At 55.3% G+C, this 27,996-nt stretch overlaps 9 protein-coding genes and 1 non-coding gene across 10 annotated transcripts, besides 2 other annotated features; 5 read left to right on the top strand and 5 right to left on the bottom strand.

The window, feature by feature from the left end:
* Positions 1-2,152: 2,152 nt before the first annotated feature.
* Positions 2,153-4,150, bottom strand: CYME_CMM068C (citrate synthase; the record flags this gene model as incomplete). The annotated part of the gene is made up of 1 exon (XM_005536930.1): positions 2,153-4,150. One exon carries the CDS (start codon positions 4,148-4,150, stop codon positions 2,153-2,155), a length of 1,998 nt encoding a protein of 665 aa, XP_005536987.1.
* Positions 4,151-6,664: 2,514 nt separating this feature from the next.
* Positions 6,665-8,476, bottom strand: CYME_CMM067C (hypothetical protein, conserved; the record flags this gene model as incomplete). Its single annotated transcript, XM_005536929.1, has 1 exon — positions 6,665-8,476. One exon carries the CDS (start codon positions 8,474-8,476, stop codon positions 6,665-6,667), a length of 1,812 nt encoding a protein of 603 aa, XP_005536986.1.
* Positions 8,477-9,689: 1,213 nt separating this feature from the next.
* Positions 9,690-11,414, top strand: CYME_CMM066C (alanine aminotransferase; the record flags this gene model as incomplete). Its single annotated transcript, XM_005536928.1, has 1 exon — positions 9,690-11,414. One exon carries the CDS (start codon positions 9,690-9,692, stop codon positions 11,412-11,414), a length of 1,725 nt encoding a protein of 574 aa, XP_005536985.1.
* A 1,082-nt stretch (positions 11,415-12,496) lies between these two features.
* CYME_CMM065C (Sm protein D3) lies at positions 12,497-13,009 on the bottom strand (the record flags this gene model as incomplete). The annotated part of the gene is made up of 1 exon (XM_005536927.1): positions 12,497-13,009. The coding sequence occupies one exon, from the start codon at positions 13,007-13,009 to the stop codon at positions 12,497-12,499; it is 513 nt and encodes a 170-aa protein (XP_005536984.1).
* Positions 13,010-13,185: 176 nt separating this feature from the next.
* Positions 13,186-14,588: a sequence feature (possible transcribed region).
* Positions 14,589-14,937: 349 nt separating this feature from the next.
* On the top strand, positions 14,938-15,025 carry CYME_CMM063R. Its single transcript has one exon. It is a non-coding gene; the product is annotated as a tRNA-Ala (tRNA).
* Positions 15,026-15,124: 99 nt separating this feature from the next.
* Positions 15,125-16,306, top strand: CYME_CMM062C (probable aminobutyraldehyde dehydrogenase; the record flags this gene model as incomplete). Its single annotated transcript, XM_005536926.1, has 1 exon — positions 15,125-16,306. One exon carries the CDS (start codon positions 15,125-15,127, stop codon positions 16,304-16,306), a length of 1,182 nt encoding a protein of 393 aa, XP_005536983.1.
* Positions 16,307-17,097: 791 nt separating this feature from the next.
* On the bottom strand, positions 17,098-18,087 carry CYME_CMM061C (hypothetical protein, conserved; the record flags this gene model as incomplete). The annotated part of the gene is made up of 1 exon (XM_005536925.1): positions 17,098-18,087. One exon carries the CDS (start codon positions 18,085-18,087, stop codon positions 17,098-17,100), a length of 990 nt encoding a protein of 329 aa, XP_005536982.1.
* A 474-nt stretch (positions 18,088-18,561) lies between these two features.
* On the top strand, positions 18,562-19,590 carry CYME_CMM060C (hypothetical protein; the record flags this gene model as incomplete). Its single annotated transcript, XM_005536924.1, has 1 exon — positions 18,562-19,590. The coding sequence occupies one exon, from the start codon at positions 18,562-18,564 to the stop codon at positions 19,588-19,590; it is 1,029 nt and encodes a 342-aa protein (XP_005536981.1).
* A 41-nt stretch (positions 19,591-19,631) lies between these two features.
* Positions 19,632-20,365: a sequence feature (possible transcribed region).
* Positions 20,366-20,637: 272 nt separating this feature from the next.
* CYME_CMM058C (hypothetical protein) lies at positions 20,638-22,995 on the top strand (the record flags this gene model as incomplete). Its single annotated transcript, XM_005536923.1, has 1 exon — positions 20,638-22,995. The coding sequence occupies one exon, from the start codon at positions 20,638-20,640 to the stop codon at positions 22,993-22,995; it is 2,358 nt and encodes a 785-aa protein (XP_005536980.1).
* Positions 22,996-26,560: 3,565 nt separating this feature from the next.
* CYME_CMM057C (hypothetical protein) lies at positions 26,561-27,838 on the bottom strand (the record flags this gene model as incomplete). The annotated part of the gene is made up of 1 exon (XM_005536922.1): positions 26,561-27,838. One exon carries the CDS (start codon positions 27,836-27,838, stop codon positions 26,561-26,563), a length of 1,278 nt encoding a protein of 425 aa, XP_005536979.1.
* Positions 27,839-27,996: the final 158 nt, after the last annotated feature.

The following is a 27,996-nucleotide window of genomic DNA, read 5'->3' as shown; positions in this document are numbered from 1 at the left end:
CAATAGAAAATTCGGAAACATACAAAGACAGGAACAGATCGAGCAGTCCAATGTTCAGCTCTAGTCTGTCACTGGTGTAACACCTCTGAAAAGTATTTTGGAGCGAGTTGTCTCCACTGTATGAGTGCTGGTGATCATAGGAAAATATCCTTCTTGGGTTTTCCGCAGGAAGGCTTTGGCTTCCTTGTCATACGCTCACGATACATCGATCACAACTGCTAAGTGCCTCTCCAGCGCGCCCTCTGCCCTGGTGCTCGAAGACGCCTCTGACTTGAACGCACAGCTTTTAAACCGCAGTGACTGCTCGACGCTACACGCCTCCGCCGTTGTGAGACCGGGTTGGGCGCTCGGGACGGCTTACGTATATGAACCGGGTCTGTGTCAGCCTGTGCGCACGGACAGGCACTTGCTTCAGACCGCTGCCTATCGAACGAGTGCACCATCATTTGCAGGGCCAAAACGCAAATGCTTTCGTGATCGCATCGGGCGACCGGCTCAGAACAGGAGCGCCAAGTCGATGGTACATTTCACGAGACGAACTGGCCCAAGTTCTGCATGCATCCATATATACCTTTGGAACGAGAAAATGACCTAGAAAGGATGCCATTCGCTTTTCATACTCACTGAGCGGCTCAGGGTCGTGCGCGCTCATCCGTTGACGTAGGCTAGAATCCGGCAAGCAGGGAGCACGCCAAGCAATTTGCACCAGTCGTCGCCTTTCCCGACTCGATGCATTCGCAAACCTAGCGTGAACGAGCATGCTCCGAGCAAAACAGCTGTGATCGATGTCAACAACACGAACAGACTCAGGCCGCGTGCCACATGCGTTAGCGCTCTGGGGAAGATGTCCATGTGCTCCGCGGAGCTTTGGAGCACTCAAACTACCGGCCTTGACGATCGTCATGCGCATGGTAAATGATCCGGGATCAGAAGCATTTGTACGGCGATGAGCAGTCATAGGACAAGACCCGAGATTCTGTACCCATGAGCACTCGGCATCGCGAGCTCCAGAACGAATTCGCATCAGCAGCTGTCCCCAATGCACATTGTTTAAGCTGCGTCACTCTTTTGCGACCGCATCGCCTACTGATAGGCATCTCCAGTGCACATTGTTTAAGCTGCGTCGCTCTTTTGCGACCGCATCGCCAACTGATAGGCATCTCCAGTGCACATTGTTTAAGCTGCGTCGCTCTTTTGCGACCGCATCGCCAACTGATAGGCATCTCCAGTGCACATTGTTTAAGCTGCGTCGCTCTTTTGCGACCGCATCGCCTACTGATAGGCATCTCCAGTGCACATTGTTTAAGCTGCGTCGCTCTTTTGCGACCGCATCGCCAACTGATAGGCATCTCCAGTGCAGGCGCTTGGCTCGCCCCAACGCCGCATTCGGTTAACGCGTATCGGAACGGTACCCGGATCGGTGCACGCTCGTGCCAAATACCCGAACATGCGTATATCAAGTACATTGGACTGATACCTGCATCGATGCGCGCCTGCGCCAAATTCCCGAACATGCGTATGTCAAACGCCAGTGTCCAGCAATGAATCCGGTGCAACCTCCGCTGCCAACCATGTTATGCATCAGAAGGTTGATGCACTGGCACCCAGGCCGCATATTCACACCAGCCCCAGACGATGCTGCATCGACTTCCGAGTGCGGTACCTCAGTTCCCACCAGCACGGCAGCAGGGTGCAGATGGAAGCCCGCGTGTACCTCGGCAAAACGCAATGCCTCTGAAACACTACCTCCAGCTTTCATCATAGCACAGAAGACGCAAATCTGGATTCGGTTCGAAGATCTGCATTCCCCGATGCGGTGGACAGTCTCACTAATCCGCTTCCCAGGGAGCTTTCATGCATACTTCCAACGCCTGCAAGCACGATCGCACATGCCCCTACTCGCATGCGTCGAGCGCTTTTATGAAGAGTCTCGCGCTCCGTACGCGCAGCTCTGCACATCGATACGCAACAGGTGTCGGAACTCGAGGCCTTGACGCTGCCCAGGAGCAGCCAAGTTCGCCGGGACTCAATCCGAGGCGTTCCCCCGAGCACCGATTTCCACGTCTACGGCAGTCGAGCTGCGATCAGGCCCACAACCATACAGGGTTGCATGCTCGCTGTGAACCATCCGTGCGTGCGCCTAGCTAATTGTTCATTCAATATAGCTTCTTCTGCGGTAGATGGAAACAGAACGAACCATACGATTGAGCACATTCTGGCCTCTGAGCATGCATTGACGGTTTGCTCCATACCGTCGTGCGTTTCCATCCCGGAGCACATGCGCGGTATCATCTTGGTCGGAGCCTGCATCCTGCCCGTCCTCTGCGAAAGACGAAAGCACATCCTCGACTCGATCCTCCATCGGTACGTAGGGGCGCAGCGGCGGGCCCGAGTAAAGCTGCCGCGGTCGATAGATGCGTACGTCGGCATCGTCAAGTTGCTCAAGCCAGTGAGCGATCCAGCCAGCCGTCCGTGGTACTGCTACGAAAACCGCGTAGAATTCAAGCGGGAGACCAAGAATACGAAGAAGCAATGGCAAATATAGATCGACGTTCGGCCAAACGCCTCGCGAAGTGAACCAGATGTTATTCGTGACCACCTCTTCTAGAAGAAGCGCTGTTTGCAGCAAAGGCTCCGGCTCCTGGACAGCAGCCTCTGCCTCGAGACACAGCTCGCGTAATACCCGCGCTCGAGGATCGTATTTCTTATAATTCACGTGCCCAAATCCCTGAAGCCGTCGCTTTGTGAGAATGTAACGCTCCTGCAAATACGAATTCAGACAGGACAGCTGCTTCTCGTGGGTCTCATCCAACATACCCGTGCTCCTGAGGTACGCGTGCATGTCCGTAAGCATCCGCATCACCGCCATTCCGACACCGCTGATGCGCTGTCCGTAGATCGCTGCCATGGCAGTTGCTACACATACGTATGGATCCGCGCCAGAGCTCGCCACGTGGCGAAGCACCCCAGCGGCACAGTTCAGGCCGTCGTCGGCGAGCACGATCCAGGCTCGTTCGACGATATTTACGAGGACCGGATTCGGCTGGCATCCGTCGAGCATGGTTAAAAAGTTAGAGACGTAGCCAATGGGGGCATCGCCGGGCTCCTGCTCTTGTTGCCGATCCGTTGGAGCTCGAGCGGCCGTGCGCTCCCGGGGGCGTACCTGCTCGCCAGAAAGCGGCGGGATGAATTGGCGCCCGATTCGCACACGCCAGACGCACGCAGCGATCGTTGCTACTTTCCCCAGAAGGCGGTAGACTTGTTTGTTCCGTGCTTTCTCATCGTTGCGATAGAGCTGGCTACCACGGAGGGCGGGATTCGCTTCCGGGTGGAAGGTGCTCAGGGCGCTCACCGCTGCGATGAGGCATCCCATGGGCGGTGCATCGTGTCGTAACGTTCGAAGCTGTGCTAGGATATCCTCGTGAAGGAACGTGTGAGACAGAAGCAGCTCTTTCCATGTCGAGAGCGCGTCTCTGTCCGGAAGTTCGCCGTTGATAAGCAGGAAAGCCACTTCTTCGAACGTGGCGGTAGGCTTGCGTGGATCAGCTGTTCGGCGTACCAGATCTTCGACATCGTAGCCACGATAGTACAGTTTTCCGTTGACCCCGTCGGCGAACGTGATACGAGTAGCACAAACCGCCGTGTGGTACATGTTCGGATCGAAGAGGCGGTACGGGCAGCGTGCTGACGGCACGACCAGCACGCGCCCCACGTTCGGTGGCTCCGTGCTAGCTTTCCAGTTTGCATAGAGTTCCACTTCGTGCGTTTTTTTCTCATTAGAATGAATGCTCTCTACAACTAAACTGACGTCTGGCAACCGATACTCCTCCATTGGGTGACTGCCCGCCTCCCCTGGTACGAGCGCTCTGCAAGCCACCAGCCAGAGGCGCGCAATGTGTTTTGGCGACGCGACCACGTCCGCCGCTGCGCAGGCGCGATCTCGCTTCGCAGCGGCGTCGGGCTGGTGTCGGGCGGCATTCTGCTTTGTTTGCCGTGAGCTCCTCGATAACCATCCCAGATGAAACTCGCTTAGCTTATCAAACGTACGATGTCGAATAGAACCTGGCTTGTTTAATGTCAGAGACTGCTCTTTCGCTACAGATACGTGCCCGTAATTCCACTTCCTGGCAGAGCGTTTCGTGAGCGGCATCCGCACCGGCGCTATGCGTCGTGATACACGTTGTAGACCGTGCGTATCCTAGTTTTACATAGACACGGGCTCATCGGCGTGGTTTTACTCGCAAAACGAAAGCACTGCTGGTGTTCCTGGCATAATGACGCGAATCTTTCTGCGCAAAAGCTATGTTTACCCCCATGGCACTACAGGCGCGGGAACAGCGCACACCGTAAGGCACCATGACTGAACGCAACATCTTGTAGGGAATCATCACGTTCACCATTGCAGTGTCGCTTTCCTTGTAAACAGGTCAGTCTGCATGTATACCGCCTTGTTTCGTGTAACACCGAGCTGGTTACGACCTCGACAAGTCTTTCGATACGCAGAAACCGTCCGACTACACTCGACGTCGTGGCGTTTCAACTAGTCAACATCCGCACGAAGCAGTTCAGTTGCGGTCGCCATTGTCTCGTCATCAGCGTCGTCAGCGCTTCTGTCCCTCTCGCTTCGAGACTCTTGTCGCCGTTTGCTGCGTGAACCGATTTTCGCTAAGAACTCTGGTGGGATGCTCCCTCCACCCGCAACTATCGTATACTCTTCAGGCGGCACTACGTCATATAGTGCGTACTTTGGAGGCGTCCGGTTTCTGTCACTTGGGCTGGACTTTCGCGGCCGCCGTTTCACGTGCTTTTTCGTTGCCTTCGGGATCGGGTGCTTCGACATTCGAAGCGTTTGCAGGCTCGACGGGCATTGGGCACAAGCACTTTTCCCGCCGTCGACCAGTAAACTGCTAGTGCATCCGAAGAAAGACGTGACAAACATACTTCAAAGGCAGCGGTAACAGTGTTCAAGAGCGCTCCCGAGGTTGTGATATGTGTTGCAACTTTCGCAGCGCTCCACTCTCGATGTGTCATGTGCATCACCGTCGCGTCCGCGTCGAGGCGGCGCGCATGCCGCAGCGACGGTGATGACGCCGGCGGGGGGGATCGCTGCGCTGCAGTGCGGGTGCTGCGCGATCCCTTGCAGGAACGCACGGGTGCTTTGTTGCACTTTTTCCTATTTGGTGAAACGTTGACCCAAAGGCCAGTGTACCTGACTGGGCGCTTGATTTCGGCGCGCAGCGAAGCATGCAGCATGCCCCAGGTTCTATTTCCAAGTTCCGTAACCCATACTTCTTCTTGCATGCTGTTTGGTGACGATGATCACGGATTGCTCCTTTCGAATTGCACAGGTTGGAAAAGCAGCGATCGTGCCACGTACGCACCTTCTAATTCCACTATCCATGCGGTATTGCCACGCGGTATCGCCATCCGTGCAATCCTTGCGTGAGGGTGTAGCATCCATGACTCGAACAGATGGATTCCTGATTGCGCAATTGTTATCGGCATCCGGGCAAGGGTTCATCATGCCGCACCATCAGTTCAGAGGACATCGGCCACAAGCCAGATTTTCCCGCATACATACAAGTTCGCTCTTGCGATGCTCTGGCTATGCATGCGATAGCGTCAGGTCCCTGTGCGAGGATGGGGTGCCTGCACAGCGAAACGATTCGGAGGGAGCATGCACATTGAGGTGAAACGGTTGCGCTCGTCTCTTTGAACAGGTACATTCCCCCGAGCATTTCGCGAATGATGTTATTCGGGTTGCGAAAACTACACAGGCATGTCGTATCGTTGTTTTCGCCGGTCATTGCTCACCTGTAGCGCCTAGGCGACAATGCCCGTAGTTACGCTAGAGACAGATGCCCGGCTCGCAGCGGCCCGGCCCAGTGTATCCGTGGCAAGGTCGCTTCTTTCCGCTGTAAATCGCCAGAGCGAGACAGCGGTGCAACCTCAACACCGACCGCGGTGACGTGCTCCCATCCGTCAGCAGTGTGTGCGAAGCTGGGCTCCTGGAATTGGGGACTCCGGGCCGTGCAGGTGTTTCCACAACCATCGCGCACCGTGGTATTGCGGTTTATTACTTGCGGAGATTCCCTGAGAACCGCACCAGAGCCAAAACCGCGTCTGGTGCGTTTGCCGTGCATGAAAAAGGGGCAATGAGAAGGCGACCAGTTGCGGAGTTGGAAACAAGGGCGTGCGTTCGTCTCGCCTCCAACGGACCCGAGACTTTTGAACCTTCCGCGTTCGAACAGCTGCTAGAGCAGTTCATGGAACGTTTTGTGGAAAAACACATGACTTTCACAGGCCTTACTTTTTCGCTTTCGGATTACATTGAGGAGTGCAGGATGCAGCATGTCGGCGAGCGACCAAGCGCACACGAGCAACGCACAAGTCAAGCATGCACCGCTGTGATTGCCGATGGGACAATCACCAACCGTCCTGTGCGTTTGGCTGACACCACGAGGTGCTCTGCTCCAGGCAGCTTGACTGAATGCATCATGTGCAATTCTAGCTTGGTTTGCCGCTCGCCAAAGGTGGTTGTCTATGAGGAGCTGCCTGCCACATGAAGATTACCTCTTCGCAACTATCACGCGTATAGATGTAACTTACCCTGCACCCAAATCGCATCCACGGGAGAAAAAAGGAGACATGCGCTCCGATTTACCTAGCGGCCTAGAGTCGTGCCCGCAACCATGCTCAGAAGCGCTCTAAAAGGTGGTAGCGTCACCATCAACGCGCTAAGCGTACCGACCAAGGCCATTGCAATGGCCGAAAACGGAAAAGCATCCGGCTCCTCGCTAATGGCAGCCGTTCCGAGGCCATGGGCAGACGCGCCCATTGCAAGCCCACGAGCGACTGGTGATGAAGCACTCGGTAACACGGGACGTAAAATATCGAGACAGAGCCTCCCAAAATTAGCGCCAAGAAGGCCTGTAATGACTACAACGGTGGCCGTCAATGTGGCATCTGTCTCCAGAATGTCTGCGATGCCTATCGCTAACGGTGCTGTAATCGAACGCGGGGCAAAGACCAAGCGCAACGATGCCGGCAAACAGAATAGACGAGCAAGCGCTGCAGAGCCCAGCATCCCGAAAAAGGCCGCCATCAGGCAGCCGCCTATCACTTGGATTCCGTTCGCTCGAATGATCGTCCGCCTCTGGTACATTTGGAAGGCGAATGAGAGCACGGCAGGCCCCAGGAAGCTCAAGAGCAGATTCCCTGGGCCACCTAGCGCAAAAACAGTGCTTCGTGCAATCGCGCTGAGATTGCCGGTCACCGCCGGTGGCCATTTCTTCCCGGGTCGACGCATGTACAGAAGCAAGAGCTCGCTCCATGCGCTTCCGGTACCGCACGCAAGCATCCACAGCGAAAAGTATGTAAAAACGACGCAGCTCACCAGCGGGTGTAGAACTTTTTGAAATCTTGACGGCAAGCGTTGACCCAAGCTGAACCCGACAACCGTCGAAGAAAGCTGATGCAACCAAAGCGCAAGCGCTCGAAAGTCGGCGCTCGCACCCGCTCCCGTAATCCAGCATACAGCTGAGACGATCCAGACGAGACCCCACAAGCCGATTAAAGCAAAGCGTGGTCCGCTTGAGGCAGGATTCCCCGTACGCAGACCAGGAGATTCTGGACGAGAAAGTTTGGAGGATCGTTCCGGTCTCGTGTTCCCGTCCTGCACTTTCTCTACCAAGGGCTGGTCGTGTGTGGGTCGTCGATTCTTCGTGGCTCCGCGCCTCTGATCTGACACCCACGCAAGTATCGATACAAAGATGAGGGAGCTTACCAGACTAAAGATAAGACCGACGCATAGTGCGAGCACAAGCCGAAGTAGCGCGGACCCATGTGGCGCATCAGCATGAGGCAGCATGATCAAGTTAGGCACGAAGAAGATCGCCAACCATCGGGTGACCAGTCCGAGCCCAGGCGAGACTAGGAGGACGATGTTGTCTGCAATGGAGAGGCGTTCGGGTTCGACAGACGCTGCTGCGACTTGGTTCGGCGATGGCGGCAAACCAGTTGGCCACGCTCTGTTCTCCGTCAAAAGTAACAGCAGAAACAGAAACAACATTCCCGCTAAAGAACTTGGGAAGCGAATCCTCAGTACGCTGAATAACCAGCGAAAGCCACGATCTCCAAGAAAAAGTGCAAGAACACCAAGCCAGGCACGTGGAGTCTGCCCACCGCGAGAGTACACCCAACCGACACGCACCACTGGTGACTTGTCTGTCGCGCTCGCTACGAGTGTTCTTCGTTGCGGTGTCCCAAATTCATCGAAAAAACGTCTCCGAAAACGTCCCAAGTCCCTTAAGTCCGAAAGTTTGTTTGAATTGAAACGAGCTCTTTGACCGATCCCACGCCAGTGCCCTTGCCACAGCCGGCAAGTTGTCCCGACCAGCAAACCCCGTCCATACTGGACCGACACCCGCTCCGCACCGTGGACACTAGGACACACAAAGCCCGTTCCCAATGTCATAGTGCAACGATGGCCACGGAGCGTAAAACAGCGCACACTTACGTCCAGCTACAGGCACGTCGTAGAAACATCTACGGATACCATTCTGTGTGCGCATCGGATGGAGCCTGCGTGCACGAATGCTCGAATTCACACGTTTATGGATGATTATATTCTTACGAGAATGTATGCTCGAATTCACACGTTTATGGATGATTATATTCTTACGAGAATGTATGCTCGAATTCACATGTTTATGCATGATCGTATTCGTACGAGAATGTATACTAGAATTCACACGTTTATGCATGATTGTATTCGTACAAGAATGTATACTAGAATTCACACGTTTATGCATGATTGTATTCGTACGAGAATGTATACTAGAATTCACACGTTTATGGATGATCGTATTCTTACGAGAATGTATACTAGAATTCACACGTTTATGCATGATCGTATTCGTACGAGAATGTATCCTAGAATTCACATGTTTATGCATGATTGTATTCTTACGAGAATGTATACTAGAATTCACACGTTTATGCATGATTGTATTCGGATGTGCGTGCACTGCGATTTGCTGATACATCTGCCATCATCGCCAGCATGGCAAAGAGCCACGCTTCATGCATCCGCTCGCGTGTGCTGCTGAACGCTGCTCCGTGTCGACGATTTCTTCTGCTTGACATAGCAGTTACACAGACCAACGATCCCCGATTGCACGCTTGTTCTCAGCGCGCAGTGAAGTTTCCATCCTTGTACGCTCTTCCTCAGAGTTCCACGACCGATAGTTTCCCTCGGGGGTACCGTTTATGTTTCTCGTTCGACTGTGCGCCGAGTGCACGTCGTGAACGTCCGCTGCAGTAGCGCCTCTAGCGCCGCTGAAGTCGCAACTCGGAAAGAAAGCGGCGTTGCCGCTTCGCCAGAGGACGCCGGCTCGAGCATGTTGATGCTATCCCTAAAAGCGGGCGAGGCGCCGGCGCCGGCGCAATCTCCGCAGCGCTCGAGCGTCGTCGCATCAGCGACACTTACGTGATGACTGGTGGTGTTTTTGATCGACGACGCGAAACGCCCGTGATTTGCTCGAAGCGAATACGGTTTCGTCTGGGGACGCACGGACCAAGCACCCGGGGCGCAGCAGCTTGTTACAGTGGTGATACGGTAGAGTGGTCGCCTCGAAAAGACGCAGAGGCGAACGTGTCTCTCTGTGCTGGTGGCACATTCACCGTGGATGCAACACGTGTTGGCGGGTCGGGTAGGGCGTAGAACGTTTGGGCTGCTCAATTTCAGTTATCTCCGTATAGGGCGAAGGAATAGGAGCCACGGTGTAAGCGCAGGGATGCCGCACGAAGCCGACGGGACGCGCCGGCGAAAAGCGCTCGACTTGCGAACCATAAACCAGCGCGTGGTAGCGGCGCAGTACGCTGTGCGTGGTGAATTGCCCACTCGCGCTGCGCGACTGCAACAGACTCTAGAAAAAGGAGGACCAGAAGCTGCCGCACTGCCGTTTAAGGAAATAATTTACTGCAACATCGGAAATCCACAGGCACTTGGGAACCCGCCATTCACTTACCACCGGCGGGTCATGGCACTGTGCGACTGTCCGGACTTGGCAGCGGCACTCCCGGAGAAGGAGCGTGAAAAACTGTTCCCCGCCGACGTGCGCGAAGCGACGGAACGAATCCTACGCTCCGCTGGACTCGGCGGTACGGGAGCGTACTCGGACTCCCAGGGAGTGCCGATCATTCGACAAGATGTGGCAGAGTTCATGAACAAGCGGGACGGCATTCACGAGGACTCCGAATTTGCAGCTCGAGTGAAGGATGTGTTTTTGACAAATGGTTCATCGAGCGCGATCCTCATGCTCATGGCGCTGTTGAGCGGTTCCGACGCAGCGCTCAGCGCGGACGGTACCAACGGCGTATCGCATGGACGCGAAACACGTTCCATGCGACCGGGTGTGCTGATTCCAGTGCCACAGTATCCGATTTACTCGGCGCTTTGCACAGTCCTAGGGATCGAAGCGCTACACTACCATCTCGTTCAGGAGCAGAATTGGTCTATTCAAGTCACGGAGCTAACGGAACAGGTTCGACAGGCACGCTCCCGTGGCATCGAAGCGCGCGCCCTGGTCGTCATCTCACCGGGGAATCCTACCGGACAATTGCTTCATCCGGCGAACATGCGAGAACTGATGGATTTTGCGTATCGAGAGGGACTCCTACTCCTGGCTGATGAGGTCTATGCAGACAACGTGTACTTGGATGGTCGGAAATTCGAGTCGTTTCGAAGAGTGCTGCATTCGAGTATGCCGGAGGAGGTCCAGGAGTCGCTGGAACTCGTGTCGCTCTACTCCGCCAGCAAAGGGCTTGTCGGAGAGTGTGGTCGCCGCGGCGGCTACATGCTGTTATCACCGGGCGTTACAAACGAGGCACGTGAACAACTCCTGAAACTCGCTAGTATCATGCTCTGCCCAAACCTCGGCGGACAGGTCATGATCGACTGTGTGGTGCGCCCGCCGGAGCCGGGCCAACCATCATATGAGCTCTACCAGAAAGAGAAACTTGAGCGTTATGAAAGTTTGCGGCGACGTGCGCATCGCGTTGTAGAGGCATTTAAGAGTATGCGCGGTGTGCAATGCAACCCTAGTGAGGGCGCCATGTACGCCTTTCCGAGCATCACTGTGGGCACGAAAGCACTCCAGGCAGCGCAAAAGTCCAATATGCCGCTGGATACGTTTTACTGTGTCAGCCTTTTGGAACGAACTGGTATCTGTGTGGTGCCGGGCGCAGGGTTCGGCATGCATTCCAATGAACCAACATCCAGTGTCCCGAACGGTTCGTGTCGGTTTTACCTGCGGACGACTATTTTGCCTCCGGAGGAAAAGCTCGAACCCGTCATCGCGCTGCTTCGGGCTCATCACGAGGAGTTTCTTCAAAAGTATCCCCCGGACTAAATAGGAATGGTGAACCTAGTCGCTGCCCATGTTCATGCATGCATCCATGTGGTTGATGGTCCGTCGATGATGACGCCGTGATTTTACGTCCCAGGTCACCGTTGAGACGCGATCTGTCGCTCGCGGAAAGCATGCCTGTATGTCGAGGAAGCACACGCGAAGCGTCGTGACAAGTGATTGGTCTCGAGTGCAACGCAGCTCATGCCGGGTACTCGCTTTGTGTGGAGCGCTCCGAGTGACGATCGTGCGGTTTGCAACGCAAACCATATGGCTGCTCAAATGTCGAATAAGGAGCACCCTGGATGGTGTTCGCTGCGCTTTCGCGAATGTGGGGAATACGGGCGAACTGGAGCAGCAGCAGCGATTGCTGTTCCTAAATCATAAACGTATTGTCGCAATAAACAGGAAGGCGTACAACGAGACGATGCAATGCAGTGCCTTACAAAATGTACAGCGATGCCATCTCCGACTCCGAGTAGCCAAGTGCTACGGCCAGCAATCACAAGTGGCGAACAGAAACCCGATTGCAATGGTCTGCATGAAGCAACAACAGCGCTCAGAGCGCTCCTTGAGCTGCGCGGACTGAACGCATATGCCGCGCTCCTGCAACGACCGGCGCGATGCAGCAGTGACGCCCCGAGCACCCCTGGATTCCATTCACGTCGCGTCTGCTCGAGCGCATTGCTCGTAGCGTGTTCCCTCTGCACACAGACATCAAGGTCTGTTTCTGGTGATGAATCTGAGTTATACGGCGACCTGTCTGGATTCAGGATCCTGTCTCTAGTCGCTGGGGCCTCCTCCATTGCCAGGCTCATCGGCGCCCCGCTCGTATATCGACAGAGCGCCATTCCAGCGTCTGATGCAGTTCAGTGAGTCGCGCCTTGAGTGGTGTCGTTCATTTCGCAAGAGTTGTCGAGCATACCGCGGTGTGCATTTCTGTACGCGAGCGCAGCCTGCATGACAGACCAGACTCTCTCGTACAGTATGCTGGTCTCCAGGTTCACCGTATTTCTCAGGTTTCATATGCCGATAAGCGGTGTGGTTCAGCATACCGCAGGTGAATCGGGTGCCACGGGTACGCGTCACACGTTCCGCCGGTTCGAGTCGCCTCCTTCTTTGGTTCGCTGAACGGTCTCCGCATTACCACTCAAGAAAACTCGAGTTCGCTTGAGTTGCGGCTGCGACTCGCTCTGGGGTAGTGGCAGCGTGCTGGCACCTGAACGCTCGTGTACGTCTGCCTCGGAACGACGCGCTCCACGTGACTTGCGGTCAGTGTTGTTCACGTGCATCGCCGCCTTCCGGGCCTGCTTTACCTGTAATAGGACATCCAGCTGTGGTGCGTCTTCTAGTGCTTCCGGGAGCACTACAAGCACGATACTGTCACCACGGACGAGAACACGATTTTTTTGGGTGCGCTCGCCAGTCGCGTTCAATACCGTCACCGCGCTGAGCACCAGGTTCATCCGCGAGCTCACGTTGTCCAGGCGCCCCCGGTACTCCATTCCATTTTTGGTCTCTACCGATACAATTTGGTTCTTTGCTTCGCGTAGGAGCGCTCGAGGGAGATCGAACGCAGCGGGTCGATACCCGCTCATGGTTGCTGCTGCGAACCGCAGGCACTGCGGGCACCACGCCCGATACGCGCACCGTCATGGCAGCCTGCCGTATGACGCACTCTTCTCTTTATATATCAATTTATGGGACTTTTTTCCGTACTGGCGTCGGCTGCTGTTCTGCGACGCTTGTCCGTTTGCGACGCACTCCTGTAGCTATCGGCTGGCAACGCCGCCGTCGACTACCCCAGCTGGTTAGAGCGCGAGTCTTATAAGCAGACTTGGTGCTCAGTAAGCTCGATGTCGCGAGTGCGTGGTGAACACGCTGCGCGTTCGAGCCTCGCCGGGAGTACGCGCACGGATATATTTTGCGACTTCAGCAACTGCCTCTAAATATATGACCAAGCGGAAGCCTCGACCCTGTCGAGCTTCGGATCCAGACGATATCCGTGCCAGGATAGAGTGGTGCGGGATGACTCGCCGAACTCGTGGAGGCACGCTCAAGATCGGGTCTCTTTCCATGGTCATCAAAGACAGCGTTTACGGGCTTTGTCAGCAATAGCTAACTTTTCTATCTCTTATCTCCGGTTTGCAATACGCCGGTTCCGCCTGTCTCTCCAGCGCTGCTGTCAGCAGTCGAAGGATGCTAATGACAGCGCTCAAGCCTCATTGTTGCTGCTTCCCGCTGCCGTTCATGCAGTTCATGCACAGGCGAAAGTCGCGATCAACGCTTCGCTTGCCATTTTCTCATTCTTTTTTTGCAGTCTCGGGACGCCCTCTGCAGCGGTGACCCTTCTCTAACGTTAGATGTCCATGTACATTCAACGCATCATCTCGTCCTGGTGTCGCCTTCTTGTGCGTCATCGCATGCTTCATCGCCCGATACATGTCCTTGACGGACACTGAGCGCTCCCTGTGATTGCTCTCTCCGCTTCCACGCCAGGTGCCGTCCACTATGATTACGGGCATCGTCTGGACGATTGCCTCTGCGAGTACACTGAAGGCAGCACGCGCAAGCGCACGCTGCTCCATTCAGTATCGGATTTGTGGAGCGCGATTTTATCCATGATGAAACGTGTGCGGGAAAAACCAGGTTGGAGAACAAGTCGAGAATTTTCGATCCGTTTACGATTCCCTCGTGGGAAGCGGTGACGCGCATCCCACCAACATCGATCGCCGCAATGGATCATATCCAGGTCCAAGACCCTTTTGCACGCAAACGTGCGAGACTAGAGCCTCATCGTGCATATACGCCTGAGATGCATCAGGTTGCTGCCGAATCGCGAGTCGTCCATGGCCACGATTCGAGGAGGATTTTGTCATTCAGTCAAAACCTATTATTTGACGTGAAGATTTCGACAAACTTTCGGCATAAGCATGTGAACAACTCGTCAAGGGTCGACATCGACTACGCTTCCACGCCATGACTCCAGCGGCGCGAAATGCCTGCCCACACGAGTTGCCTCGGAACAGAAAGATCGAAAACCTGAAGAATGCTTAATTGGAGCATGCTAGTCGTAAAGAAATGGGAAGCTTGGAGGCTTTAGGCACGAATTGAGCAGTCGTATAGTTCATTTTACGAACGCTTCCTCGAGGGCGTCGCGAATCGTCCTGATTCCGGTGACATAAAGAATTCCAGCGTCAAATCGTCGAAGAAGGCACCCCGAAAACGCGCCCACGAGTCCGAAACTTACGCATGAATCTGAAATCCCATATCGCTGGACGTCGAATGTCGAAGCTTAGCATCTGTAAAATTCGAAAAATTTGGTGAAGCGGGGAAAAGAACTTCCTGTTCAGTACCCCATTTCAATCTGACTCGGGTCTAGTTCGCGCTCCATGGAACGAGGACGCCAGCACGTCTCTGGTTGAGACGCAGCCCCGGACGGCGTTCGCACCCAGGATCATTTCGATGAAGATCCATTTATATACTAATTTTGCGATCTAGTCTAATGCAGGCGGGTGTCTCTGCCGGGCGTGTCGTCAAGTGGTATGACTGCTGCAGTACCCGACGTGACATTAGCATTGTCAAGGCCAGGGGTTCGATTCCCCTCACGTCCACACCTCGCTTTTGTTTTGGACTGCGTGGACGGACACCCGATTTGAAGCTTCGTGTTGGCCTCCGCGAAGCTTCCTCGAGAAGAACATTAGACGCGGTGGATGCGAGTCGCCGTTGTAGGCGCCGGACTCGTCGGCGTCGCAACGGCACACTACTTCGCTACCCGGTACACTGGTTTGGTCACCCGATTGGAAGTTTTTGAAAAGTCGCAACACATAGCAGGAGAACAGTCCGGTCACAACTCCGGTGTTATACACGCCGGAATCGGCTACGCGCCCGGCTCGTTCAAAGGTCGTCTCTGCGTCCTGGGTGCACGTCACATCTACGAGTTCTGCGAGTCGCCCGCAGGGCAACGAGTTCCTGTACGACGAGCGGGCAAGTACATTGTCGCGCGGAACGAAGCTGAGGCTGGACGACTGGCCGAAATCTTTACAAACGCAGTGGCGAACGGCGTTCAGGGGCTGGAGCTCCTCGATGGCGTCCCCTTGCCAAGTGTTCGTGCTGTGCGAAGCCTCTATTCGCCGAATACTGGAGTGATTGACTATCCGGCTCTCGCCCGAGCGCTTGTCGCAGATGCCGCTGAACGCCTAGGTGACCGCTTTACCCTACGCTTGGGCACTGAGGTTCCACTGAGAGCACTCGAACCAGACGCAGAGACACACCCGCGATGGGCGGTAGACGCGCGAGCCTGGTATCAGCATTGGGACTGGGTTTTTGTATGTGTTGGCGGGAGCACGCTGCCGACGACGCAGCTGCGCATTCTTCCGGTAAAGGGCCAGTATTTCGAGCTTCGTCCCGACGCAATCCAGCGCTTGGGGCTCAGCCGATGCAACATCTACCCGGTCCCAGACAAGCGTTACCCGTTTGCGGGCGTTCACTTCACGCCTTCCGTTGATGGGCGTCGCGTATGGGTTGGGCCAACAGCAACCCTGGCTGGATGGCCACCAATTCAGTACCCGGGCTTTTGGCGGCTCGTACAGCAGCACTGGCGATTCGGCCTGAGCCAATGGTGGCAAGAAAACGCGCCGCTCGCGCTCTGGCGAGCGCTGCGTGGCATGGTGCCAGACCTTGGTCCACACGACCTTGAACGCTCATTCTACGGTGTTCGAGCACAAGCGCTAACCCGTGATGGCACGCTTCTAAATGATTTTCATTTCGAGCGCCATCGGAATGTTGTGCACGTGCGAAACGCCCCATCGCCAGCAGCGACATCGTCGATGGCCATTGCGGAATACCTCGTAGAAGGCGCACTCCAGGGAAGCATGAGCGAGACCGCTTCCTGAAGAGACGCCTCCCGGAAGATATGTCGTGACAGCGTCGCGCTCGCAATGCGCACGGAACACCGACACCCTCCTACACAGCGGATGTATCATCGGCAGGGAATCGGCTATCTTTTTGTGGACGCCGACTACAAGACCCACCATACATGGGACACATGCCATAGCCTGCATCGTCATGGAGACACCCTCCTACACAGCGGATGTATCATCGGCAGGGAATCGGCTATCTTTTTGTGGACGCCGACTACAAGACCCACCATACATGGGACACATGCCATAGCCTGCATCGTCATGGAGACACCCTCCTACACAGCGGATGTATCATCGGCAGGGAATCGGCTATCTTTTTGTGGACGCCGACTATAAGACCCACCATACATGGGACACATGCCATAGCCTGCATCGTCATGGATGTCGCATGCTTGCTTGCTCAGAGAAGCGGCTGCAGCTCGATGCTGCGCTGAAACGCCTTTCCGCGAATAGACGCTCACACTGCGATGCGTACCATTCACAAAGCAGCCCGTCGGTCGTGCACGACGCAACACTTACGTACCAGCGCGTGATCGTTGTTATCTGCGCAGTACCCTACGATCCTGGGCGAGCGTCTGGGAATCGTACATTGCGTCCCGGATGGGGTCCTTGCGGATGACGCTTGTGCGAACGTTGCATGCAGCTGCCCAAGCGTCGCATCGGGTCGAAAAATATGCTTCCATGATGTTTAGACCCAGTCATTCTATCGCTTACCATAACGACGTCGTATCACGCACGTGCATCACTGCGGACTGGAGGCCTCATTATACATCGATAAAGTGAAGATCAACGCCGGCCTCGCGGAGCGCACTGAGCCCACTTTCCGTCCACTTTCCAGTACACCATACGTTGTACCGCTGATGCGCGAGTAAGAGTCTGCGCAAATGTACACTATGAGCGAGAGTGAAGAGTGCTCGGTCGGTTATCTGTGGACAGAGCGCAATGTCAAGGAACTCCAGATGCGCCAAGTACGTGATCCCCGCGTCAGTGACTGCCTCGGAGCCGCGCACCTTGAGCTGTCGCAGAAATCTGAGCTTTCCGAGTTCGCGCAGACTTTCGTCGTCCAGACGAGCATACTGCAACTCCAGATGCTGCAGAAAAGGGCAACGACGTGCAATCTCGGCTGCCGCGCGGCTCGTGAGCTTCTCGGCGAAGAACGTCAGCGTGTGAATCCAGGTTTGTTCCCCAGCCTGGTGCGCCGCTATGCGTTGCAGCATGAAACCAACGCCTACGTCCGAGAGTAGCGCACAATTGGAGAAATGCAGCTCCACTAAACGTGGTGGATACACGTGAATATGCTGCACCACGCTGTCGCGCACGAGCCGGTAGCAGTCCGTCGCAACGAGACAGCGGGCACAACTACAGTCTCTGAAGAGGCGCTCAAGGAAACCGGCTATGTGCTTATCCGTTTCCTGAATAACCTCAGCATTTTCTTCTGACGCTCGCAAACGCAATCGGCAGCGTTTCCATTGGTGTTCGATGCTCGTCAGGTTCAGGCGTACCAGCCGGGGATATACAACTTTTCGCACGAGATAGTTCCATTGAGTGCAAACCAAGGCGGCAGTCTGGCTCAGCCACGCTAAGTCATTGCCTTCTGCGGATGCCCACCAGAAAATCCGGAACCAAACGTGTTCCGGGAGCAGCAACCACGCAGGTAGACCAGTGCTTGCGCCGACGTTCAGCGCAGACCTCTCAGCAGGTCCCTTGTCCGTGCCACGCCAAGCAAGCCCTGCGTTCCCGTTTATGTTCGCCATTCCAGCACGATTCCGCGCTTGCACTCCGAGAACACTGTGTCTAGTTACCCCTTGCACGGGTCATGGAAGCAGTTCAACGAAAATTGGGATGCGGCCGCACACCAGCGTCCGGAATGCGTCAACGGGAACAGCGCACCTGCGTTGCCTCAACGAGCACGCGCTCGCCAAAACAGCAGAGCGCGTCCAGCGCGAACGGCGGGCGTTTGTGCACAGATGTTCACGTAGTACAAAGCTACCTATATCTGCCTGCGATCGCTGCACGTGAGGCCCTGGCGGCGCTGTGCATCATCATTATCGTCACGATGATGATTACCAGCGGGCGCGTCATGCGGCATAGCGCAACGGGTGCGCGCCGCTGCACCCTCCGCATTGCAGAACCTTTTTGCATGCCTGTTTCCTTCTAGGAGTCAGTGCCTCTTTCATGTGCTGAAGACTTGATCAAGTCTCAGTGTGTTTTGAACTGCTTGGTGCCTCATGGCTGAAACAACCGGGATCCTGCGGCCGCGGCGTTCCGCGGCGAACGCTGCGGAAGGTGTCACCTCTGACGTCGCCTCAGTGTCGACAGGGGCCGGCTTGGCGCCCGGCGAAGTCCGAAGAGGACCGCGAGTGTCGCCCAGCTTGCTGGTTTTCCGCTTTGCAATTGTTTGCGCTTTATTTTACGTCGCCTATAGAATCACCGTTACGCCCTTTTCGAGCAACAATGTTCGAGTGACTTGTACATCGGATCAGGAGCTCTACAGGGTTCGGAAGCACGCGCTCTCTGAAGATCGTTTCGCTGCGGTTCGGGAGTGCCTGAACGAGGAGGGCTCTTTCAGCGCCATACTGAGGCGGGATCACTTAACGCGCATTGCGCATGACTCGACCAAGTCCGATGAGGATGTCCTGGACTTTGCTGCAGCTCTATTATTGCCAGGAGTTCCCTCGCGAGTCGATCCAGACGCCTCGAAGCGCGTTGCTCGGTGTGTTCGTTGTGCTCTTGACGCGTTCAACTTGCTCGATACGCGTGCGAGCATGCGCCTTGCTGCCGCGAATATGTTTCGGGTGCGTCATCTCCACGCGGTGAACGACAGTGCGACTCGAGCGGGATCATTCGTGCTAAACGCTATCGATGAAGCGAGTGTTGGATCGCATAACAGCAGAGCTGCGAGCGATCAGTTGGTTTACGTGAGTCATGAGACGAGTCTGCTTTTGCTCAACCTGCCAGTGAAGCACGCTAACGCGACTCCTCCGTCAGTGAATGAATCGAGTCGCGGATGCCTTTTGCTTTTGAGAGGGTTGCGGTCTGACGGGGGATCGCCGGCATCGCCCCCGAACACGTCGCTGGAACCCGTTCAGCTTTCACTGGAGGAAAATATGATCGTCTCGTGGCGAGGCGACACCTGGTACCAAATGATGAACGTCTCGGAGCGGGCCTCGTGGATTTCGTTAGAACAGTACATTATAGATCCCAAGGAACTGGCGCGTTTCCACAGCCTAAGCCATGTTTACGTCGAAACAAGCTAGCGGATGGTCATTCATGGCCCCATGCTTGACAACGCCACCTAGAATGTGGCTCTCCTGGTGAGACACCCGGCAGTCCCGCTGTTCTCGAAGTAACACGCACGAATGAAAGAGATCACCTAGGCGCCTGGAAGTCGCTTCCGGGCGCTGCCAAGAGAATCCCTCTGAGACATACGAGGCACATATACGTACATTGCCGCATAAACACGCTAGACTCGGTTAAACGGTGGGTGATCCTCGGTGGCCGGCCTCGTGACACATAAGTAGCGCAGCGCTGGATGCCGTCCAGGTGTCCACAGGTGCGTTCGTTGAATAACGCGTTCGCGGCGCGCGACTGCTTCCAAACGTCCAACCACCGAACATGGTAAACAGTGCCTCAGCCAGCCCGGAACAAAGCAAGTCGGGTTCCGACGGGCACCTACGCGTTCGCTGAAAATGCACACGACTTGCGCTAGCGTGACCGCCTCGATTAGGAATCGTTCCCCAGCTGCGTCTTGACGGTCTCTCGGATCCCTTGGGCATAACCCTCCCGGTACGCGGCTGCAGCCCGCTCTTTATACCGCAGAAACGTGCTGTCCACGCTCCCCCAAAGCTTTTCAAAGCCAAGGTAACCGAGGAAGATCACAGAAGCCGCGCCAATACCCGGAAACGCCCCCAAGTAGTTGTACCGTGGCTGCAAAAGAGGGCTGTTTCTCCACGCATAGTATCCCTTCTTCATAAACACCATCTTCGCCACTTATTTCGAAGCCGTACTCTAAACGTCAGAACCTCAACACTGTGTAAACCGAAACGCTACCAATCATAGTTCAATAGCGTTCGCGAGGCAGAGCGCATGCGAATGCTCCCTGCCCCGGCCACTGGAGCGCCCGATAGCCGAGGGTACTGGGTACCGGCTGGTTTTTTTCCGACGTGGAGCTTACGACACGCCCTTGCAAGGCATACCAAGGCACAACCTCCGTTCGAGAGCTATCGCTCAGCACCCGTCCCGGATCGCCGGAGCTTTCAGCAGAGGAGTTTGGATTTCGGTGAAAAGAGCCAGCGCTCATAGTTATGCTCGGTGATAGCAGGCGTCCAGTGCTCCTCACGCCGGGCTTTTGGTGGATAGCCACAGCGCTCCTTTCCACGTATGCCGTTGTCGACGCGCACCTTGGTCACCTCACCAGTGTTTTCGAACGCGTTGCCGTGGCAGTGCCTTTGGGCTGGGCGGTGTCCTCGTGGCTCGCGTATTTGTTTGCGTCGCTGCGCTACCAAACGCTTGACGTACGATCCGTTCGAGCTGCTTGGCTAGTGCAAGCTGCAATCGGCTTGTTTCATGTGTGGCTGGTGCAGCGACGGAGAAAGGCGGGTCATGAGCCAGCTGGCACCATGAGGGACTCGCCGGCCCGCAGCGCGAAGGTAGCACCGCACGGGCCTGGGATGGGCTTCACAGCATTGACGGCTTTGATTGTCTGGCCCATGGTCTCGAGTCGTTTCCTGCGGAACGAACCAGATGGTAGCGTGAGCTCAGGTGGCGCAACCTGGGCCGATTTGCCGTTCCACATGAATATTGCGGCATCGTTCCTCTATGGAACGAACCGGGAATTCGACTATCGTCGCACAGAGGCAGCATTTTATGCGGGTTCGCGCCTTGTTTATCCACTACTTCCAGACTTTCATGCAGCGTGTCTGCTGGTATCGGGCATGAGCTGGCGCATGAGTTTTCTGCTACCGGCACTGTTTCTGGCTGTATCAGCATCGGCGCTGCTGTATGCGGTGAACTGGCGTTTAACCGGCAGTCGCGCCGCTGCCGTGCTCTCCGTTCTCCTCGTCATGTGTGCAGGTGGTACCGGGTCCTTTGAGCACTGGATCGAGCGAGGCTGGAGTCACGCGACGTGCGTAGCCTGGGATGTGGATCCGGTCCAAGCTGACCGTGAGGGCGGCAGACAAGAGATCCTGTGGTTTGCCTACTTTGGGCATGTGTTCTTGCCACAGCGACCGGCCACGTATGCAATTCCCCTGATCCTCATTGTTATCCTGCTGCTTGTTCTTGCCATGACCGAAGGTGTTCCGCTTCAACAGAGCGCTATTGTGTTGAGGCTGGCGGCCTTTGTCGCCGGTATCTTGCCCTTATTCCAGGCGCACGCATTTGTTGGTGCGGTGATTCTCTGCTCTGTGCTCTTCATTATGGATTTCGACCGATGGTACACACATATGGATCTTCTCTGGCGAGGGTGGCTCACAGCCGCTTTCATCGGTTTGGCGTTGTCGGCGCCCCAGCTTCCGGTATACATCGGGAGGGTGGCATCGTCGAGGGAGCAAAGAGGCTTTCTTCGCTTCTCTTGGACGGCAATGTCATCCTTCAACAGTGGGTTTTGGAGAACCTGGTTCCGCGCCCTGACTCTACACGTTCCAGTCTATACACTTGTTTTTGGCATTGTGTCCGTGGTGCTGTTGGCACAGGCGCTTGCAGATCTGGAGAGACTTTTCGGAGTACGCGGATACTTTCCGATCGTGGAACGCATCCAAAACCGCGTTGTGCACTTGCTGTGGGGCCTTGCTCCGGCTTTTAGCGGGCCTTCACATTACTGGCGTTTGAAGTTCTTCCCCGCATTCGCTGCAGTTTTCGTTTTCTGTAATCTTTTCCTTATTCCGCCATGGGTCAAGGATAACGTCAAGCTCGTGTATATTTGGCTCTTTCAGGCTGCAGGTGTCGTTGGGTATCTGCTGGTGCGTTTATGGCGGCGCGGTGGGCCTCTGGGCAAGCTCCTGACCCCGCTGATCCTGTTTTTCATGATTTTCAGTGGCTTGTTGGGGATTCGTCGAGAATGGGGTGGCGTTACGGCTGAGCTGTTCACACCGGCTCACCAAGAGGTGGGTGAATGGATCAAGGCGAACACACACTTGCGCTCGGTGTTTCTTACAAATGAGGGGCACAGTTCTCCTGCTTGTGCCCTCGCCGGAAGAACGTTGTATTCCGGACACTTAGGCTGGGTGTGGTCCCACGGTCTTCGGGATTGTTACGAGCGAGAACAGTTTCAGGACGAATTGCTTCGAGGTGAGGGTAGGAATGGAACGGAGCTCTTGAACCAGCTTCGATACCTCAGAGTGAGTCATATTTTGCTGGAACCGGAGATTTCGGATCCAGAATTTGAGGGCGCTTTTGAGGAGAGCGATGTATGGCTCGGCTACGAGAACCAAGGATGGCGTCTGTACTTCATCAAAGATGTCGTTCTTGATGATCGACCCATCGAATCTATCTCGAGAGAGCAGCTCTACTTCTCGACTGGTGTCTCGCTTGTTGCGCTCTGGATGGCCGTAATGTGTATGTGGTATTTTCCGTGCGTGTTTGCAAGCCAGGAGATTGCAGAGGACGGGAATGACGTGGTGCCTCGCGGCCCGGTTGCCGATCGACATACCAAAACGCTCTAGGAAATGATTTTAAAGAAATGACGATGCTTAGCGTTCTGCGGTACCGCTTCTGTCCGCTGCATTTCACAGCGATGCTGATGCCAGTCCAGACATAGTGCACGAACCCGGAATGCGCTGTGTGAATGTCACAGTGATCAGGCCATGCAAGCTGAACTAGGTATGCCTGCTCCCTGACTATCACCAGCGATGTGTCCCATCCTAGCAGACGGATTAGTGACCAGTATGTACTTGCTACAGCGGGGCGACAATAACAGGCAGACAGCTAGACAGATACATTCACAAACTCGCTTAAACAGGTAGGCAAGCGCTGCTCTTCTCGGGGAATACACTACGCCCTGGTCGATTCCCGTTCGGTGCAGTGATAAACTCGACGGTAATGAGCAGCTGCCCTGTCCTCGAGGACCGCCAACCCCAGCGTATCGGTTCGCTACCAAGGGCGCACGCTGGGTCGTCTGACGATCCATAGCATTGGAGCAATCATCCTGATGAATTCTCGGGTTGCGTCGCAGAATCCACCCAGCTTGAGCGGGATATCGCGGGCCTGAGCAGACACGGGAACAATGACGAGCCATGCTTGGAGGCGAATCCCGCGCATTGTTCTGAACTAGACATGAGCGATTCCTATGCTGTGCGTGCCTAGCGCCATACCGACTTTGCGACGACATGGCAAGCCATCGACCCAGGCGCTTTCTGCAGCTCTGGCACAACGCCTGCGCCGTCTCCCGTGGCGTTTTTGCAGTGTCGCCTCTCTGACGGTGAGCGACACCGAGGCCTCGACAGCAACCGACTATGGTCAAGAATTTTCAGTGCGACACTGCTGAATCCGCGTCCATGGCATCGCAGCTCAGATATCGTCGGCGCAAGAGACCGTCAGGTTTGAACAAACGTGTCCAGCAGGTTATCGGTACTTGTTATCTATTGGGTACGCTGTGAGCGAGTGCAGCCGTACAGCGCGACACACCTGCCCGCCTCTCTGGAAAGAACAACGGAACACGCAAGTCTTCTTGGCGTTCTTTCGTCGGGATTAGCGTTTTTATGCTCAGGTAGAGCAGGAGATTGAGCAGATTGCAGCTCCGAAACCTCATCTCGACGATACATATGTCAACGCAGGGATGCTCTGTGCCAAAGCGACACGCGTCGGTGCACTGCATATGCCTAGGTACATGCCATGAACGCTTTCGGACGCGAAGGTTTCTCAGCTGCGCTCTGACTCCCACAGTGCCCAGCAGCACCCCGGGCGGTGGGTCTGTAAATGCGGCTTGTACGCCTCCCTCATATGCGAGCGCGAATCAAGGCACATGCACAAGGCACTCGCCACGTTCAAATGCGTTCAACGGCACTCCGTCGATACGCGACACCATCAAAAGATTCCAACTTGAGAAACGATATATTCATCTGCTAGATGGATACGCATGAACATGTCTTGACAGTAGAGAATGTAGACCTGCAGAGATCGCGCACGCGCAGCGCCCTGAGATGTCGATCCCATCCCTCGCCAGCATCATACAGAAGAGTCGAATCGAAAATGTATTTCTATCTGGCAACTCGATAAAAGTTGTTTCCCATTCTATGGATAGCGTTGAAAGTAGGAAAAGGTTTCGGTATATTCGAAAGATTACCTCCAAAGCGTGAGATCACCGACGCCGGATGAGTCCGTCGGGCGAGAGCTCCGCGCACCTCAGCAGAGGCGCGACTTGAGCAGCTCTACCGGTACGCAGTTTACCCGAGGCCTGGGAGCGATTCATCTGCGTCTAGGTGTCTTGCTGGTCGTGGTGGTCTCGTGGCACATTGCTTCGCGCCGTCGCCGGCAGTGGGCTTGTTTGCGCAGCTTGACGACTCTAAGAATAAATACAAGTCCCGGCTCCGTGTCCAATGAACTGCGTCTCGAGTCTGTGCCCTGAGCAGTACGACAAAGCAGAAAAGAATAAAACAACATGGCACCGAGAACAGAATCCGCGCATGCATACACCGATTTCACCATAAAGTGGAACGTTTCCACAAAGTCGACTCTTGGGTATGCATAGGAGGTTGGGGTCTTTTTGTGGCATCATCAACACCAGCTTTTGCGAGCGCTTCCTCCGGTCACTTGGGTTTTCTGTCTCTCATCTGTGGCTCCAAATATGCCTGCCTCATCTCTCCCGCGGGCTTCGTAGCCAGCAGTCGAAGGATGTTGATAGCAACGTTTAGGTCCCGATGTCGCTGCTTTTGACGGTTGTCGATGCATTTCATGTAAAGACGATGGTTGCGATCTATGCACCGCTTCTCAACTTTATCTTCTTCGTATTCAGTCTCGGTGCGCCATGTACAGCGGCGATACTTGATAGCGGTCAGGTGTTCGCATATATCCATCACACTTCCTCATTCTCAGCAGACTGAACGGTAGCGCGCGAAGGCTCGCATCATCGCTCGGCATCTGTCGTTGGCGGGTACACATGTCACCCCTCGAGATCATCTTCCGATTCAATGCCCGGTACCGGAACTCAGGATCACGGGCTTCTTCTGGGCAATGGCCTCAACGAGCCCAATGTCTGCTGCATGCACAGACGAACGCTGTTCCATTCCCAAGGGGATTTATGGAATGCGATATCGTGGATGATGAGGCAAGTCCTGGACTGAAAACACACACTGGTGAACAAGTCGAGCAGTTTCGATTGATATAGGTCTCCTGCGTGCGAGGCGGCGACGCACATACCGGGGGAAGCGATCGGTGCGATGGCCCAAGTCCGACTCTAAGACCCCTTTCCGTGCAAATAAATCAAACGCGTTCCTCTATGAGCTTATCCTCTGAGAGTTATGATGCTGATGGAGAGTATTTTTTCATTGAAATCCGCAAAGCAAGGCTGATTTGTCCTTGAGAAGGAATCGATTACTAGACGTGAAAAGTTCGATGGATTTTCGGCAAGGGCTCCGGAACAAGTCGTCAACGGACGACGTCAAGTTTTTTATTCGTCATCACTCCAGCGGCGAGAACTGAGGCGCCCACGAGCTGCATTGTAACAGAAACGTTGAAAACTGCCAGAATGCGTGATTCATGCATGCCAAACGTTAGGAAATGAAGAGCGCGGAGACGTGTACATTTGATTAGGATATAAGAGTTCGTAATTTTACGTGCCGTAGTTTGAAAGCATCATGAATCATCATCATTCCGGTAGGATAACGAATTCCAGCAGCAATGTGTCGATGCATCCGCGGCGAAACAACGATCGAAAATCGAAAAACTGCGTATGAATCCATAAACCCTAGCAGCTGGACTTCGAATACAGAGTCTGTACATCGAGAAAACGTTCGGAAATCCATCGAAAGGCAGGAATCAATATAGCAGTTCAGTAATCCATTTCATTTTTTACATGGGTAGAGATCAGTGCATGTCGAATGCCCGAGTCGCTCGTCTGTTGTTGCCTCTACCGGCATCCTGTGCGATTCGCTTGAGTCGCGGCAACCGCTGGCCTGGTGCGGTCTCCATCAAGCATTCAGCACCAGCACCAGCAGCAGCAACTCAGGCCTGGAGCGCAAACGCAAACAAGCCCCCGCAAGGAATAACGAGCATCGCTTACCAGTCACGGGCCTATGCGTGTACATTCGCAGACCGCGCTGCGGGTGCAGCATTCCCTGGAACAAGCGCCGGCGTCGATGCTCGCACATGAAAGAAGTTGCCCCTTCCATAAAGCAGGCCAGCGAGCGCAATCGGCAGCGTCCATATCAAAATTATCACACTGCAAAAGTACACCGCTACCCAGTGGAGAAGCACTTGCGGTTTCCCTATACAGGCGTGCGTTCGCTGCGCCAGCCGCATCGCATGTAACTCGCGCTCCATCGCAAAGAAACTGAGAACCCGTAGAAACCAGCGATTCCAGAGCTGGTACAGAAAGCGTAGAACACGCTTGCGACCGGTGAGGTGCGCCCACCACAGCCACCGGAAGAACCCCGGCGTCGACATGTTCACAGACACCGTAAGCCACCCCTGGAGTGGCTGCGGTCGCGCTGCACATGGACACGAGACCCGCCAGTGCACCATATAGGTTTCAAGTAACCGCCTGTAGTCTGCATCGAGTCCGGACTGCAAAGCGCCGTCCCGAATAAGACCCAGATATCGCATGGACGGTCGAATGAGCACCCGTTCCAGCTCCAGTGCTATTCGATCGGAATGATCCTGTGGCAACGCCTGGGTCACCTCCAGCACATGCGCATGCTGCGTATACCACAGCGGGAGTGCAGCACTGCCGTTTTTCGGCAACCATGAAGTGGACGCAACTTGATCCGCGGCATTCGCCACGCGTTGCGCAGCGAGTTCTTGTTCGAGTGCACCCATAGCACTCGTCGCAATGCAGCGGAACTCGCTCGCGAGCCAGCGTCGTCGATAAACGTCACGTCGTAGCCAGCGTCGATACCAGGTCTCCACTGTTCGACTGGGCCGTGTCTCGAAGATAATCGCCTCGTGGAGCACCCCCGGACGCCTGTAGGTCTCCACGTGCACGCGCCGCTCCACGTAACTGGAGCCGTACTCGCGCCCGCCAAGGCCTCCTTCAGTCACCCAAAGCAACTCGTACGAAGCACGGTCGAATGCATAGAGCACGCCGTGCACCTCGCTCGGGCAGCGCCTACCGCCGCCACACTCACAAGCTCGCACGGAGCAGAACGCTGCTTCTGCGGGGGGAAACCCCGGCGTGTTGAACACGATGCGGTAGCCGCGAAGTACCGCCGGCTCAGCACTGAGGAACTTGATTTCGGCTTGATCACCAAGCCAGCGCGCTCGCGTACGAAGGCGTTCCGTGTTCACATTGGAGCCTATCGCAAAGTTGTAGATAACATTCGCCCGCCCTGTAGTGCCTTCACCACTGCCCATAGCGGTGCTTGAAGGTACAACGCTGCGCTGCCTCCTGCATCAGCCGGTGCGACCCAGCTACCGTCTGGCAGCGTCGCGTCGAGTCGCGGGCACCTAGCTCACCCAACGTTCCAGTTGCGGTTCATGCAAAGCTCATAGTGCGTTGCGTTGCATCGGTG

This window comes from Cyanidioschyzon merolae, chromosome 13, assembly GCF_000091205.1.
Source record: "Cyanidioschyzon merolae strain 10D DNA, chromosome 13, complete genome".
NCBI classification, from domain to species: Eukaryota; Rhodophyta; class Bangiophyceae; order Cyanidiales; family Cyanidiaceae; genus Cyanidioschyzon; species Cyanidioschyzon merolae.
This window is presented reverse-complemented; position numbering and strand designations above follow the sequence as displayed.